Source organism: Apodemus sylvaticus, chromosome 14 (assembly GCF_947179515.1).
Source record: "Apodemus sylvaticus chromosome 14, mApoSyl1.1, whole genome shotgun sequence".
NCBI lineage: Eukaryota > Metazoa > Chordata > Mammalia > Rodentia > Muridae > Apodemus > Apodemus sylvaticus.
In genome coordinates this window covers 89,806,663-89,824,702 of record NC_067485.1, presented here as the reverse complement: position 1 = coordinate 89,824,702, position 18,040 = coordinate 89,806,663, and the positions used below count along the sequence as shown (strand labels likewise).

The window sequence follows — 18,040 nt, the reverse complement described above, 5'->3', positions numbered from 1 at the left end:
TTCACATGTGCCATTAAGCTGCTAGTGTATGCTCTCTCCCGTTTCTTTTTGGAGGCACTCAGGGCTGTGAGTTTTCCTCTTAGCACTGCTTTCATTGTGTCCGAAAGATTTGGGTATGTTGTGCCTTCTTTTTCGTTAAATTCTAAAAAGTCTTTGATTTCTTTATTTCTTCTTTGGCCAAGGTATCATTGAGTAGAATATTGTTCAGCCTCCATGTGTCGTGGGCTTTCTGTTGTTTTTGTTGCTATTGAAGACCACTCTTACTCCATAGTAATCTGATAGGAGGCGTGGGATTAGGTCGATCTTATATTTGTTGAGGTCTGTCTTGTGACCAATTATATGGTTGATTTTGGAGAAGGTACCATGAGGTGCTGAGAAAAAGGTATATTCTTTTGCTTTAGGGTGAAATGTTCTATAAATATCAGTTAAATCCAATTGGTCAAAAGCTTCAATTAGTTTTACTGTGTCCCTGTTAAGTTTCTGTTTTCCTGATTGGTCCATTGAGGAGAGTGAAGTTTTGAAGTCAACCACAATTATTGTGTTAGGTGCAATGTGTGCTTTGAGCTTTAGTAAAGTTTCTTTTACGAATGAGGGTGCCCTTGCATTTGACCCGTAGATATTCAGAATTTAGAGTTCTTCTTGATGGATTTTTCCTTTGACCAACAAGAAGTGTCCTTCCAAGTCTCTTTTGATGACTTTAGGTTGAAAGTCAATTTTATGTGATATTAGAATGGCCACTCTGGCTCTTTCCCTGAGACCATTTGCTTGTAAAATTGTCTTCCAGCCTTTAACTTTAAGTTAGTTTTTGTCTTTGACACTGAGGTGTGTTTCCTCTATGCAGCAAAATGTAGGGTCCTGTTTCCTTATCCAGTCTATTAGTCTATGTCTTTTTATTGGGGAATTGAGACCATTGATGTTAAGAGATATGAAGGAATAGTGATTACTACTTCCTGTCATTTTATTTTATACTTGAGTGTTTATCTTCTTTTGGGTTTGATGAAAGAATGTTGCTATCTTGTTTTTTCCAGGGTGTAGTTTCCCTCCTTGTATTGGAGCTTTCCTCCTGTTATTCTTTGTAGGGCTGGGTTTGTGGAAAGATATTGTGTAAATTTGGTTTTGTCATGGAATATCTTGGTTTCTCCATCTATGGTGATTGAGAGTTTTGCTGGGTGTAGTAGTCTTGGCTGACATTTGTGTTCTCTTATAGTCTGCATGAGATCTGCCCAGGATCTTCTAACTTTCATGGTCTCTGGTGAGAAGTCTGGTATAATTCTGATAGGTCTTCCCTTATATGTTACTTGGCCTTTTTCTCTTACTGCCTTTAATATTCTTTCTTTGTTTAGTATATTTGGTGTTTTGATTATGATGTGACAGGAGGTATTTCTGTTCTGGTCCAGTCTGTTTGGATTTCTGTAGGGTTCTTGTATATTCATGGGCATCTCTCTCTTTAGGTTAGGGAAGTTTTCTTCCATAATTTTATTGAAGATATTTGCTGACCCTTTAAGTTGTAAATCTTCACTCTCATCTATATCTATAATCCTTAGGTTTGGTCTTCTCATTGTGTCCTGAATTTCCTGGGTGTTCTGGGTTACAAGCTTTTTGCATTTTGCATTTTCTTTGACTGTTGAGTCAATGGTTTCTATGGTATCTTCGGCATCTGAGATTCTTTCTTCCATCTCTTGTATTCTGTTATTGATATATGCATCTATGGCCCCTAATTTCTTCCCAAGGTTTTCTATGACCAAAGTTGTCTCCCTTTGTGATTTCTCAGTTGTTTCTACTTCTTTTTTTAGATCCAGGATGGTTTTGCTCAGTTCCTTCATTTGTTTGTTTATGTTTTCCTTTAATGCTTTAAGAGATATTTGTGTTTCCTCTTTCATGACTTCTGCCTGTTGACTCAATTTCTCCTCCATTTCTTTAAGGGTTTTTTTAAAAATTTTTTTATTTTTATTTTATTTATTTATTTATTGATTGATTGATTGATTGATTGCATTTCTTCTTTATTGGCTTCTATCTCTTGAGCCTTGTTTTCCTGAATTTCTTTAAATGATTTTTGTGTTTCCTTTTAAGGGCTTCTAACTTATTCATGTTTCCCTGTATTTCTTGAAGAGATTTATTTATGTCCTTTTTGTGTTCCTCTAGCAGCGTCATGACCAGTGATTTTAAATCTAAATCTTGTTTTTCTGGTGTGTTGGCATATCCAGGACTTGCTGTTATTGGAGAATTGGGTTCAGATGCTGTCATATTGCCTAGATTTCTGTTAGCAACGTTCCTACATTTGCCTTTTGCCATCTTGTTATCTGGTGTTAGTTGGTCTTGTTGTCACTGGCTTGTGTTTGAACCTCCTGTGAACCTGTAAGGCTATTTCTGCAACACTGGATGACTGAGTTCCCCCTGGCACAGATTGCTGATGTGTTGCCCTCTTCTTGGGTGCCCTTGGAGCCCTAGTGTGCCCTGCCCCAAGTTTTCTCTGTGAACCTGGTGTTGCCCGTTTGCTCCTTCAGGGAGTGATGATGGTGGATGCTGCAGGGACCTTTTCTGAGTGCTAATCCCTCTGCAGGGCAACAGATCGCCCAACTGGGTTAGTACACTCACAGCTGGCCTAGCTGCCCTGGCCCTGAGTCCAGGTATAATCCTCACAGGCTTATGCCCGAGCAATGTTAGCCTCGGGCTATGTTTGCTAACTGGTTCTGTCAGGTAACCAAGATGGTGGTGCATGCCCCTGCAAGTGCTGGGCAGTCTGTGGGGCAAATGACCTCCTGGCTGGGTTGGCACACAGATGGCCCACTGAGCTGCCCAGGGCCTGGGTGCAGGCCAAAGACTGTCAGGCTTAAACCCAAGGGATGTTAGCCTTGGGTTATGTCTGCTAGCTGGATTTGTCTGTTATATCTCTCTGGCATCTGGTAGCCAAGATGAGGGCATGCACCCCTGCAAGTGCTGGGCAGTCTGCAGGGCACACGGCCTCCTGGCTGGGTTGGCCCATAGATGGCCCACCGAACTGCCCAGGGCCTGGGTACAGGCCAGAGCCTGACAGGTTTAGACCCAAGTGATGTTAGCCTCAGACTATGTCTTCGTACCTGGCACTGTCAGATCGCTCTGGCATCTGGGAGCCAAGATGGCAGAGCACCTCTCATAACTGGCTAGAGGAGGCAGAGGTCTAATGAGGCTTCAGTGTGGTAAAAAGCACTGTAACTCTGCCACGGCTTGCAGCCTGGCTGGCTGGCGGTGGCCAGTGGTGGTGGTGGCCAGTGGTAGCAATCGCAGGACCTGCCTGGTCCCTGTCGCCTTGGTTCCACTGGTGGTGGCCCTCTCTGCTGGACGAGCTGCTGCCGCCGCTGCCACCGCCACCTAGATAACAATTCTACAGCACTAGTTTTAGTATGCTTCTGTGTCACTTACCAAAGGCCACAGTTGGCTCAGAGGTAGTTTCTACTTCATAACAAGCCAGATTAGTGTGCCCATTTGGGGGGTATGTGTTCTCATTTTAAAGCCATTCCCTGAATGTAATTTTATGAGTATTTGTTGGCACATTATCTATGGGACATGGGAAGGGATGTGTGGTCCTTTATTTGTTCAGGAAGGATATTGTCTATTGTTGTTGAGACGTGGCCTTCTATGTGCCCAGACAGATGGCTCAGCAGTTACGAGCACTAGTGTTGTGGGAAATGCTAAGAAGAACAGTAAGTTCCCACATTACACTGGGCACCAAAGTGCCACATAGCTCCAGTGGGGTGTTCTCATCTAGGCAGACACTCTGGCCTAGAGCTCCAGAGACATCTCCACACACTTGCTAAGTTCCCACTGGCTGGTCATTACCACACCAGCCCCATGCTTCAAATCTTCCACGGCTTTTGTGGTGCACATCTGGCAACCCCACGCTTTGCAGTAGTACCTTTCTCTCTTGAACCCAGTCGAACTGCTGTGTGAAGGAAAATGACACCCAGACTTAGTTCAGAAACAATGGTAACTCAATCAATCTCTGGGTACAACAAGTAGAATCCTAATCTTGTAAGCCGTATACAATGTAAATCCTCTGGTGCTGGTGAATCCACCATTGAATGGGGAGACACTAGCAGCTACATCTTGTTTTTATGCTCTATCTCCAGCCCCGTCCCCTAAGCCCCTAACTCTCTCCTGCTTCCTCTCTTCCTCTGTCCAACCTGGAAGAAGTCCTGCCTACTCACCCAGTGATTAATTCGCTTATTCATTAGGGGATGGTTCCCAAGGAGTCACCATAGTATGTGACTCATTCCTTATTCCATATAACCCATCCTGGGAAAGCAGAATTAATATCAAAATACAACAGTGCCAGGGCCATCCACAACATACTCGTACAGAGACCAGGAGCTCCATTCTAAGAATATATGTTGGGTGGCCCACAACAATCTGTAACTACAGTTCTGAGGGAACTGATTCCCTCCTCTGGCCCTTATGATACTTGCATTTAGTTGCACATACCCATACATAAATGCACGTAATAAAAAATAAAATCCTTTTTTTTTTAAAATAAAAATAAAAGATCCTGACATTTGCAGGCCCTGATCAGATTCTGAGAATACAGAACAATTTCAGTTAATTTCAATAAATAGCACACTGGCTGGTAGTGGACAGCAGTTTTCGTACCAATACATAAGTAAAAAGGGACAAAACATTATGTATGTACAATAATGGGTTGAACATATTTCCTTCAGAATTCATAATCCCCAAGATCTAAAAATGAATAGCAATAGTTATGAATAGTTAGAATAGAATGAATGCTCAGATGATAGCTATGATCTTAGGGTTTCTTTGATTGGCTATAATAGGTACCTGATGGATATACTAGGTATACAAAGTAAACTGTATTGCCTTTTGGGGTAAATTTCTATTTAATGGCAAAGTATCTTCGCTTCTGCTTTTGTTTGCTTTGGTTTGCATTACATGAGATGGGATCTTGCTCTGAACCCCAAGGTTTGCCTGGAACTTATTGTGCATGCCAGGCTGGCCTCAGGCTCACTACCATCCCCTCATTGAAGTTATGATCCCACTGTTGGGATCTATGTACAACCCACATATCTCGCAGCAGAGAGAGCCCTTTTGGTACCAGTGCGATCTTCAGATTGGATATTCCTGCTGATGTTATTCCAATTTCATTGACCTCTTGTCTTCTAGCTCTTGTGGTATCCAACTAATCCAATATTCTTATTATTGCTATCAGCTTGTGTGTGTATGTGTGTATGTGTAAATGTATGTGTAAGTGTGTGTGTATATATGTGTGTGTGTGTGTGTGTGTGTATATATGTGCATGTAAGTGTGTGTATATGTGTGTGTAAGTGTGTATGTATATGTGTGTGTAAGTGTGTATGTATATGTGTGTGTGTGAGTGTGTGTATATGTGTGTGTGTGTGTTAAATATATACTGCATTTTCTGGCAGAGATCACTTATCTATGTATTCCTTATATGGATAAAGGGATTTCCTTTGGCACTTCAGTATATTTTATATGTATAATAGATGCTTTAGTGGAAAGGAAGATGGCACAGTGGTTAATGTGCTTGACACACATGCATGAGGAGCAGAATTTGGATCCCTAGAACTTATATAAATGTCTGTTGGGTTTTATGCATGGAAGACAGAAACAGGAATCCACAGAGCAAGGTGGCTGTGGAGACCAGCTTTATCAATGAGCTATCGCTTTGGTTGAGAGACTGCCTCAGTAAATTAGGTAGAAGAACAATGAGAATAGTTCCCAGCATCAAACTTGGACTTCCACATTACAAGAACACACATGTAACTGTACCCACACATGTACTCACACATATGTAAAAATATGCATGTGTGCATGTATGTGTGTGTGACACACACACACACATACACACACACACACACAGGCACGCATGCACACACACAGAGACACCCCACACATGGAAATAGAAGCATGACAACAGCTGCCTTAAGGTCTTTGTCTTCCAGCTGTATGATCAGGATTCACATATCCCCATATCCTTGCTTCCTTTTCCTGGTGTTTATTTTGACAGCCTAATGGATATCAGAAACTACCTCCTGGGGAGACTTATTTCAGCCTTGCAGACAAGTGACCCTGCTCGACTGAAACCTGTTTCTCTGGCAGTCAGCAGTTGTTTGCCTTTCTTCACAGTCTCTCAGCTCCACCTGCTGCCTTTGTTCTGACTCTCTTCCCTGCATACCTGAGTCACAGGTCAGCAAGAATTTGGATGGGTTTCTGTAAAGGTTTTGGATCCATCTGCATTTGAGTGTGTCTCTTTTGATGCCTCAAGCCAGGGAGGCTATTGCCGCTTTTTGCCTGAGTGGTTCTTATAGAGCCAGGTATGCCCTGAGGGAAAGGCTGGTGTCTGTAAGCCAGGCTAAATGTTGTTTGTTGTTCTTAGGACTTCTACTGTGCAATTCCTTTCTGCTTTTATTTTCTCTGAATATTATAATAGTTACATATGAGAGGTACAACTAATCTCAATTTTCTAAAGTGTAGTAACTCAATCTAAAAATATAATTTAAAACTCAATGTGACAGTTAAAGTCCCTGATCTGAGGAAGGGAAGCCCGGTGTGGGGTTTCTGCATGGCCGTCACTTGCCTAATTTGCTTCTTCTACTGAATGTGGGCTTACTACATGTTGGAAGCTTTTAGCCATGCCATCTTCTTGGCTTCTGATACTCTGTTACTTTTTGTTGTTCAACACACCGAGGCTTAGCAACCTAGAACTCTGCTGGTTTGGTACTCACACTCTTTTTCCGATAATGCTCCCTGAAGTCTGGGCTTTTTACCTAGAAGTACTCTGTCTGCATTTTATCCCTTTACATTCATCAATGCATCCAGCAACTTGTTAGCAACCTGGAACCCTCCAGTAAACCACAGGGATAACCCTCTTTGGGCTATAGGGTAAGTTTCTTCTCACCTTAACAACCACTAAACTTATAGTAGTTCAATCCCAAAAGGTCAGTCCAGCCTAGGCAGGTTTGGGCACATGTGCAATAAAGGAACTGTGTCTCCAAGCGAATGTTTAGGGAGACTTTCCTGTTTTCCATCTTATGTCTGTGCATGTAAGTAAAATCAGATTTCTTGTGGGAAGGAAGACTCACAGTAGCCTTGATCTGTCAGTGATCAACTTAGAGAACTCCCCAGGCTATGCCCCTAATGAACAAACCCCTCCTTCCTTTAGTGTTATAAAAAAAGAAGCTTGAAGAGAAAGCTCAGAAGTTAAGGACCTGCTTGTAGAACTCAGTTCTCAGAACCCATCCACACTGGGAGGCTAACAGCTGCCTGTAACTCAATCTCTGGGAGACCCATGCTGTCTCTGACCTTTGCACACCTGAATTCATGTGCTGGATCCTCTACACAGAGCATGTCTGATCTGCCATCACAGTGACTAAAAACATCTTGATCCTCTGCAAACCCCTATGAGCTCTAGTTTCAGTCCTTTGAGTTGTTGTGCCCAGATTGCAAAACTCCCAAAGAGACCACCAGGAACCACAACTCTGATGCAAGCACCTGAGAGTCTTTATTCAAGCTTAGGTTTGGACCACACACCTTCCTTTGCAACCATGAGGAGGGAGCATACGTCAGAAAGGAGCACCTTGACCTGGGGACAACTTATGTTTTCTTAGCCCACTCTGTTGTTATCAGCTAGCTGCAGCTGTCTATTTGCAGCTGAGGTTTGATTTTTCTCAGACCTCAAGGGTGGGGGCATTCCTGCCCCTCTAAGGGCAAGTTAACTTAAAATGGAATCTTAGAAGCAAAATGGAGTTTATTCTGCTACCTCGGTCTCTTCAGAGTAAGGGGGCAAAACACTTGAGCTACCCAGCCCATAACCTGCACTGGAATGCTTAATAATTTTCATCTTAATTTCTCCTAAGCCTGAGCTATAGGAAATGAACAAAGGGAAGAACAGCCAGGACCCTGGGAGTTTCCGCCATTTTAGCAAGTTCTTACCTGACTCAAGGTCACCGTTACTAAGTCCCTACAAAATCTCCTCATTAAAACCCCACCAAGTAGCTGTGGCCCATTGCAATGGGAAGCCAACAAAACCTCACTGTGCACCTAATGAGTGCAAGACTTCTCAAAAACACAAATAATTAGGCTGTAAACTCATTTCCCGGCTAAAAGAAAAAAATGTTTAGAGACTCATTGTTTTCTTCTGAAGAGATAATTACATTGTTATATTTTCCAGAATTTAATTTTCCCATTGACAGGGTTGGCATAAGTAGATTACCACTCTATCTCATCTGATAGAATGAAATTACAATAGTTTATCTGTTTTATTGCTGATTCTTAGAACATTGTTCCAAGTTATTTGCATAATAGTTGATTCAACTTAGTTGATAATTGTAGGCTTCAGGGGCGACCTTGGCCTTTCAATATTGAGAATTGAAACTCATTTGAATTTGAAGTTTATCTGCTCATTCTCTTTAGGGTTACTAAAGGATTATTAGTTATCAATAAAAAAGAAAAAATCAGAGTCATGAAGAATCTGTGGCATTTTGTTTTGTTTTAATTTTTCTCCGCAATCATTTATTTGTTTATTTATTCATTTATTTATTCTTCCCTTATACATTACATCCTAACCACAGTTTCTCCCCACCCTGCCTTCTTCCCAGTCGTCCCTTCCACCTCTGTTCTTCCCCCACTCCTCTTCCCTCTAGAGAAGAGCAGGCCTCCCTTACAGGGATGTCAGCAGAGCCTGGTGTAACAAGCTACAGTAAGACTAGGCACTTACCCTCCTCGTAAGGCTGGACAGGGCCATCCCTGTGTAGCCTCGCTTGGGCTTGGCCTGGAACCTGTTCTGCAGAGCAGGCAGGCCTTAGACGTGAAGCAATCCTGCTGTATCTGGATCCCAGGCACTGATCAGATCGGCATGAAGCCTCCTCGGTACCAGACTTGGCCTTCAGACTTCACTTCGCTTTTGAACAGATCCTTTAGATTAAAAAAAAAAAAATCAAAACTCAAATATTTTTGCTTCAAGTTATTCTCCAATAAACATTTAAGTACATTTAAGTAGTAGATGGTCTGAATCAGTCCAGTGCTCACCTTGGAATCTGAGGACATGACTTTGATTTTCAGAGCCTTTGTAAAAGAAGAAAATCTGGGTGTGGCAGCATGTGTTTATAATCCAGTGTTAGAAAAACAGAGGCAGCAGATTCCTGGGTCCTCTGCCCTGCTAGCCCAGCCTCCTTGGTACACACTTCACCAGTGTGATAACCTCTCTCAGAGAGTAAACGGGGGGGGGGGGGGGGGGGGGGGTAATGCTTGAAAAATGATAATTAAGTAATCCTCTAGATTCCACAAGCAAGCACACCCACACAGGTGAACAAACACACATGTGAGCACGCACACATATGAAAATACAACACATGTAAAAACACACATGTGAACACTGAACACACACATGTGAACACATTCATGTAAACACATACACATATACACTCACACCATTTTCATCAATAATCAAATAACCAAGACCTAGAAAAAATACAACTGCAACTTAGCAAGGATAGTTATTCAGGTAGGCCTGACTGAGAAACAGGAAGGTGTCCATTCAGCGCTGAGACTGTCACTTAGGAACTACCACAGGGCTAGAGAGATGGCCTCCATGCTTGCGAGCACTGGCTGCTTTTCCAGAGAATATAGGTTTGATTCCTAGTACTCACATGGTGGCTTACAATGACCTGTCACCTCAGTTACAGGGGAATGCCCACATCCTGCTCCCAGGGGGTCAAGGATGGCATAAAGTACACAGACATGCATGCAGGTAAAACAAAGAATAGCAGTTGCAGTAACAATTGTGCTTATTGATTTTGCTGATGGAGAGGATTCAGATCCCAGCACCCACATGCCTGTGACTCTAGCTGTAAGGGATGCATTACCTTTTTTTTTGTTCTGGCCTTCAGAGCACATATACACATGCACGCACACATACCTTCAAAAAATGAACTTTGAAGAATTTGGCCTACTGAATTCCTGAGTCTCAGCTCCTCTTAGGAATACAGACCTCCGCAGCTTACCTCAGAAACCATAGGAGCAACAACCACAGCTTTGATTAGTTTGAGAGACATAAGATTCAGTTACCACTGACAGCCCATAAACACCTCACAGGTATCGTAGCCAAATTGTTCAGGCTGAATAAAGGGAGTGGTTTTGGTTTTGGGTTTTAAATTCTAGATACATTCAAAGCTTTTCTCTCATTTTTGTTCTGGACCTGTAGGGAGATATTTTTGTTTATAGATAATAAAATGATACACTGAACCCTAGGCTAGGAAGATGGCTAAGCAGTTATGAGTCCAGTTGTTCTTTCGAAGGAACCAAGTTTGGCTTCCAGAGCCCAGTCAGGGGCCTCACAACTACCTGGAGCTCTGTATCCAGGGCCTCTGATGCCCACGTCTGCTCTCCAGTGACACTCTGAAGTCCACGTCTGCTCTCCAGTGACACTCTGATGTCCACTTCTGCTGTCCAGTGACACTCTGTACACACCCTAGACACATACACATGCAAATTATCAAAAATAAAATAAATCTTTAAAAAATAATATTTGGCCATTGCCATAACTTCAGTGAACCTAGAGAACTGAGCTTATCAAGGAGCGCTTTTAGAAGATAGTATTATATTGATACAGACTATTGATTTTTTTTAATCTATGCCATTCTCTTTTCATACACAGGAAAAATTGGACGTGGGGGTCAGGAAAGAAGTGGATGGCATGGGAACCTCAGAAATCAAGTATGGAGACTCCATTTGCTACATACAGCATGTGGATACGGGCCTGTGGCTAACCTACCAGGCCGTGGACGTGAAATCGGCACGCATGGGAGCCATTCAGCGTAAGGTAAGGTTACACACAGATGCGGCTCAATACAGCCGAGCTCACAGACGAAAAGTAGAGACTGCAGTCACCTGCTTGGCCATTACACTCCGAAGATCAGGCCCCACAGCTTGTTAATTTTCAGCCAAAAGATTATAAAATCATGAACTGACTTCATTTGCCAATGCATGCAACCCCAGTGCCCAGTTTTTCAGATCCCATTTGTATATCTGAGAATGCAATAGTGACTAGTATTAATGAATGATAAGATTTCTGGTGTCTTGAATCCTGTGTAACTATCCCTCCAAAATAGGCTTTGGCTTTGTTGTTATTGTTTTGTTTGTTTGTTTGTTTTTGTTTTTGTTGCTTTTTAGGGTGAATCCTTGCAAGGTTTTTCTCAATGATGTATAAGATTACAGCTTTGAGATTTATGTATTCACATATTGGGAGAATAACGTCAGTGTCCTGTAGATTCTATCTTACTCTATCTCATGTCCTTTGTCTTTCGTTCTTGCTACTGCCTCTTCTTCCTCACAAGATGGCCATCATGCTTGGTGGTGGTGCCCTCCAGGCCCACCTAAACCTCTCTCTCATTGGTTTCCTCCTCGACTTTGTCTCCTTCCTTCTCTGTTTCTCTCTGTCTCCTCTTTCTCTCTCCATCTTTACCTCCATCCCTCTGTTTCTCTCTGTCTGTCTGCATCCCCCTCGTTCTTCCTCCTTCCCTCCCTTCTTCCCTCTCTCTGTCTCTCTGTGTCTGTGTCTGTCTGCCTCTCTCTCTCTTTCTCTCTCTATCTCTCTTTCTGTCTCTTTCTCCCTGTCTCTGTCTCTCTCTTCCTGTCTCTATCTCTGTCTCTCCAGAGTCTCACTATATAGTTCTGGCAGTTGTCCTATGCAGTTTGGGCTGGTCTCAAACTCACAAAGTTCTCTCTGCCTCTGCCTCCCGGGTGCGGACATCAAAGGCGTGCACCAGCACTCCTGCCTTTTTCCTCCAGTTCCTAGATTCCCAGACATCAGTTTCGCACTGAGCCAGTGTGTTGCCTAAGCATGCCTCGTCATCCCTCAGGAAAATCACAGCTTTGCACACCTGAGTTTTTAGATAGGGTGTTTCTTTAGTGCGCGGCTCCTGTTTTGTCAGCCCAAAGCTTATCCATCCTGCACATTTAAAACTTAAATGATCATGTTAGACGTTCTTGCCTTCCCAGCTTGCCCACTATATGCTCTTTGAGCCCTGAAAGCATTTACAGAGAGCTTACTAAAATATTAGGTAAATCACGTACAGTTTAAGTGAGTCGGTATTGTGACATCGTGCTTTGAATGAGAAATGTCCTGCAGGTTAATTCTGTCTGGAAATGTCCTTCCAGACACCCTCCAAGGCATGCCTCGTTAAGCCCTTAGGTGCTTCTTAATCCACGCAAACTGACAGTCACAGGTAAGTATCACAGAGTGGGAGCTGCTGGTGCTGCCTTTGGAGAGCCAGAGCAGGGAAGGAGGGGAAGGAGGCCTGCTGAATGGCCACGCTTGCTAGCTGACTCCTCGGGCTGTCTGCCTTACTCCATCTTTCGAGGGCCTACTGTGGTTGTGCTGTCTGGAATCATAGTAGGTGTGCACAGCATTTTCTCATGAACACGCCTGTTTTTCTCTGTCCTGGCCATATTCCTCCAAAGTAAACTTCTGCATTTCTTTCAGTTTTGAGATTTAAGTTTCTTTATATCTATTTATTATATGTAATTTTTATTATTATATCCTCCTTTAAAATTTTTCATCTAGCTTTTATAAACTTCTGTTTACTGTTTTTATTTGATTCATTTTATAGTCCTTACTGTGGATTTTCACTCCTATTTTGTAGGTGTTGTAGCTTTCTACATCCTTAAAACAATTGGGATTATTTTTATCTCCAAGTTAGTTTATTACTTTGTGCCTTTTTAAAAAACCTAGCAGTGATTTCTGAGTTTTATCAGTTAAAGTAGATAAAACAAAACAAAACATGTTTTGGCTTTCTTTAATTTGCTCTTATAATTAAGGTACCAGACATCTCATTACTAAAGAATCCTTACATCTGTCGAATTAAACCCTCCTTGACCATAGCCCATTATTCCAGTAAAATCCTACTAGATTTAATTAACCCATTTTATTCATGATTATTACATATATTCATGAGGAAAATTAAATTCTCTTTATGAGTACTTAAGTTTTCATTCATGTACTTTGCGTGCTTATTAATTTCCACATGTGCTGAAGCATCACTCTTCACTGGTTTCTCTTTAACCATGTGAAAGAGGAATGACCTTTCCCAGACCAGAGACTTACAGAGACTGGTGATAGGACACATAGGACGCGGCTTGCCAACCCGTGCTCTGGGATGTCTGCTCTTTGAAACTGTATCAGCATTCATGTAAGCAACCATCTAGTCGTAAGGCCTTCTAACTAGTGAGCCTTAAATTATCCTTCTGGTGTTTTCTAAAAACTAATTAATTAATTATTAATCAAATTACTTAGCTAATATTTTAATTAATTAGTTAATAATTTATGCTTAGTTGAATGGAACTCCTTTAGAATATTGGGTCTTACTATTGTTTTTGAGATAGAGTCTTGTTTTGTTTCCCAGGATACCTTTGAACTTCTGGGTTCCAGCAATTCTCCTGCCTCAACTGCTGGGACTGTAGGGATGTGTCACCATGCCTACTTCTATTGATTACTCCTCTGGGTTAACAGGGCCTTTGCCTGTTTATTTTGCCATTGAGATTCACACAGTACTGTATTACCATAATTTAGTTCCTATATTCTGTGTTTTTCTTTCTAATTTATTTCAGTCAAGTTTGTGAAAGGTCTGTGTTTATCTCTCTTCTCAGAAAATCGAGTTTTGGATTTTCTCACCCTTTTCTGGTGTCTTGCTTCTATTTCATTAAGTTCATCTTGTAGCCTCATCAACTCCACTTTTCTACTCTGGGAGGTGTGCTTCTTAGAGGCTTTATACATTATGTCGGGTTTTTTATTATCCTCTTTTAAAGGCAAACAGGAGAAACATCTTGCTTTGACTGTAGACCTGTGTCTCATTGAGCTTTGCTTCAGGGGTTCCTCTTAACTCAAGATATTTAATAATTTTAGTTCCAGTTATAAATTTTTGGCTTATACAATTTGTTCACGGTACTGAGTTACCTCACTGAGGGTGCTGAATGAAAGAAGCTGAAGGGATGCAGCATCGGCCCTCACAGCGTCCCTCACAGCCCTCCTGTAGCCGGCTGACTGGAGCTGGTGAAAGTCTGGAGGGTGGCGAAGGCAGTGACAGACAGAACAGGAAGGAAGCCCTGGGGAGATTTGAAACCATTCTAGTATTCGCTTTTGTGATGTACATGTTGGTGCACATGTATGTGATCACTCTGGAAAAATCTATTGATCTGTACGCTGAGGATGATATGCACATTTACCTCTTAGTGCTGTGCTTTCGTGGAATATTCAAAATATAAAAATTAATGAAGGATGTGTGTGTGTGTTTGTGCATATCATTGTATGTGTGTATATGTTTATGTGTGTATATGTTTGAATGTATGTATTTATGTGTGTGCTTATGCAGTGTGTATGTGAGTGAGTGGATGCATTTATGTATGTTTAAGTGAAGTGTATATGTGTGTGTGCATGTGTGAGTGCATGTGTGTGTGTTTGTGTGAGTGTATGTATTTATGTGTGTGCTTATGCAGTGTGTATGTGTGTGAGTGGATGTATTTATGTGTGTGTTTAAGTGGGGTGTGTACGTGTGTGCATGTGTGAGTATATGTGTATGTGTTTATGTGTGTATATGTGTGAGCGTGTATTTATGTGTGTGCTTATGCAGTGTGTATGTGTGTGAGTGGATGTATTTATGTGTGTGGTTATGTGGGGTGTATATGTGTGTGTACATATGTGAGTGTATGTGAGTGCATATGTATATATTTGTGTTTATATGTGTGTGTGTGTGTGTGTGTGTGTGTGTATTTGTGTGTGGGCTTATGTGGTATGTGTATATTCATAGTTTAGATACCTCAGAGTCAGTGGTTTGTCCTCAGTGTTCAGTCACTGGTTATATTACCTAGCAATGAATGCAGTGTGTAGTGCTGGCTTCTCTGTTGGTTTCTAGTTTGTCGGGCTGTGGATAAATCATTGGATGCAGATGTGGGGCAATGATTTCCTATTGCTTCATTCACTCACTGCATTTACTGCCCCATCTTTAAGACAATAATGGAATCCGTGTATTGCATGGCTGCTGTGCCTGTTGTCTACTTTGGACACCATGGTTTCCTTGTGTATTGCATGGCTGCTGTGCTTGTTGTCTACTTTGGACACCATAGTGTCCTTGTGTATTGCATGGCTGTGGTGCCTGTTGTCTACTTTGGACACCATGGTGTCCTTGTGTATTGCATGGCTGTGGTGCCTGTTGTCTACTTTGGACACCATGGTTTCCTTGCGTATTGCATGGCTGCTGGGCCTGTTGTCTACTTTGGACACCATGGTTTCCTTGTGTATTGCATGGCTGCTGTGCCTGTTGTCTACTTTGGACACCATGGTGTCCTTGTGTATTGCATGGCTGCTGTGCCTGTTGTCTACTTTGGACACCATGGTGTCCTTGTGTATTGCATGGCTGTGGTGCCTGTTGTCTACTTTGGACACCATGGTTTCCTTGTGTACTGCATGGCTGCTGTGCCTGTTGTCTACTTTGGACACCATGGTGTCCTTGTGTATTGCATGGCTGCTGTGCCTGTTGTCTACTTTGGACACCATGGTGTCCTTGTGTATTGCATGGCTGCTGTGCCCGTTGTCTACTTTGGACACCATGGTGTCCTTGTGTATTGCATGGCTGCTGTGCCTGTTGTCTACTTTGGACACCATGGTGTCCTTGTGTATTGCATGACTGCTGTGCCTGTTGTCTACTTTGGACACCATGGTCTCCTTGTGTATTGCATGGCTGCTGTGCCTGTTGTCTACTTTGGACACCATGGTGTCCTTGGCCTGGCTTTGCTTTTATTTATTATTATCGCTCAATCTTTAAAGTTGATTAATGTTTTCTTGATTTACTCTTCACTCCTCTGATTCTAATTCCTTCCAGGTCCCTTCCTCCTGGCTCAACTTTGTGAGTTTTGTTTTGTTTGTCAAGGAGGAATTTTGATCTGGGACCAAACCCAGGTCTTTCCAATGCTAGGCAACTGCTCCGCCACTGAGCTCTCTCCCTGCCTCTCACTATTACTCCAGTCTGAAACAGACTCTCACTAAGTTGCCTAGGTTAGGCTTGAGCCATTTCTGCAATGCTCCTGTCTCCACGCTCTCTACACGCTGGATGGCTGAGGTTACAGGGGTGTGTCTTCACAAAGGGCAAGAGTGTGTCTTCTTCAGTGTGTCTGCCTTGCTGGGAAAATGACACTGTTATACCATGCCCATGCAGGCTATTATGCACCATGAGGGCCACATGGACGATGGCTTGAACTTATCCAGATCGCAGCACGAGGAGTCCCGCACTGCCCGCGTCATCCGGAGCACAGTGTTTCTCTTTAATAGGTTCATAAGGTAATGTGTATAATGATAGTTGCGTGATACTTTATTGTTGTCTTTCTCCCTGGATTTATAAACAGATCATTCTAAAATACACTAGCCTTATAAATATGTGCTCCGCTAGGCTCACGGAATGTAATTCAACCTGCAGCTTGGAGAATGTGAATTTGTGATAGACAGCTATGGGTCATGATGATTTTATAATTTTTTATTCTGTTATAGTGAGGATAATGACACCTAAATACTTGAATTCTGAGCAACATTAAAAATAATGTGATTCTTAACCCCTGAACCATCTCTCCAGCTCCCCCCAAATACTGTGATTCTTGAAATGAGCATTTTTTTTCTACTTAGTAATTGAAACAGTTGGTTATCCATGAAACTAATAAACCTATGGCCATGCTGTTTCTGGCAAAAGCTTGTTAATATACAGCATAGCCTGGATGGAAGAAGGCCTCTCTGTTTCTTTAAGTTTGCAGACCTAATAGAAGAAATTTTTCTATAAATATATAAATTTATATGCATATATGCATATGACTAAATGTAATAAAAACTTTAAAAGCATGTGCATATTATTTAACATCTTAAAATTGCATATTATGTGAATAGATATGTCTTATAATTATTTTTTAATTATACTATTATTTATTAGCATTCTTACTAGATTATTAACAACCCTTTACCTCTAAGAAGAGGGAGGACCCACAGAAGAAAGGAAGGGGCATCAGGAGGAGTTATGAGGGGGAGGAACAGGAAGGAGAGGGTGTGGATATTGGTATGCAAAGTAAATAAATTAATTAATTAATGAAAAATACTAACCCTTCACATTAGAAACATTAATTCCTGTGTACTAGTATCTTTCCAAATTTATTAGTTTGGGAAAAATAATTCTAAATTATTTTTCATAGTTACTGCTTCCAACATTCAAAGGACCTTCCCAACCCAAGATTATGTTAAAGTTAATTTCATTATTTTCTGTTTTATTGATTGTCCCATTGTACGTGTATATATGTGAATGTGTACAAGGGTATCTAAAAATGCACACAGATTTCACCCTTATGTATAATGTAATACTTATTCCATTGTCTTCCTCATTTAAAACTTGTATTTCATCAGTCTGAATAAGTCTTAGAGACGAGATAGGAACCAGCTTCACATTGCATTTATTATTTGGATTTCTGTTTGGCATATTTTGTGCTATTCTACACAATACCAATTGCTTGTATTAATCTGAAAACCATGTGGAGAGTGTAAAACTAAGGACCAGTGTGATTTAGTTGGTATCACAACCCGTAAAGCTTGGGTTCTGAAACCCTTGCTGGGGCATCAGAAAGGCTAGGCACACAGACGGACGGACGGACAGACAGACAGACAGACACACACACACACACATACACACACACACACACACACACACACACACACACAGAGTAAAGGTGAGATCTGCTACTGAAAACTGGAACCTAGCTGATTTATTAGATGTGGCCTGGAGGAAGGTTAGCTAGTCTTTATAGGCGGTCTCCGCAGGCCAGCACTTTCAGGCTGTAAACATCCAGGAGGAGAAAGCTGCAGTTTTAGTCTCTGCATACCATGGTCAATGCTCCATACTGGCCCACGCTCAGACTTCCCCTGAGGAGAACTCTGCCTTCCCTGGGGGAGACTTGGCCATTCCCATGGGGCTGAAGACTTGGAGTCCTGGACATGACTGTGCTCATATCG

At 41.9% G+C, this 18,040-nt stretch overlaps 1 protein-coding gene across 1 annotated transcript in view; it reads left to right on the top strand.

The window, feature by feature from the left end:
* Ryr2 (ryanodine receptor 2) overlaps positions 1–18,040 on the top strand; it is a 466,338-nt gene that overhangs the window by 149,736 nt on the left and 298,562 nt on the right. Inside the window, exons 13-14 of the mRNA XM_052156653.1 lie at positions 10,664–10,828; positions 16,215–16,336. Of these exons, the coding sequence (XP_052012613.1) occupies positions 10,664–10,828; positions 16,215–16,336 (287 nt within the window). The remainder of the gene's footprint in view (positions 1–10,663; positions 10,829–16,214; positions 16,337–18,040) is intronic.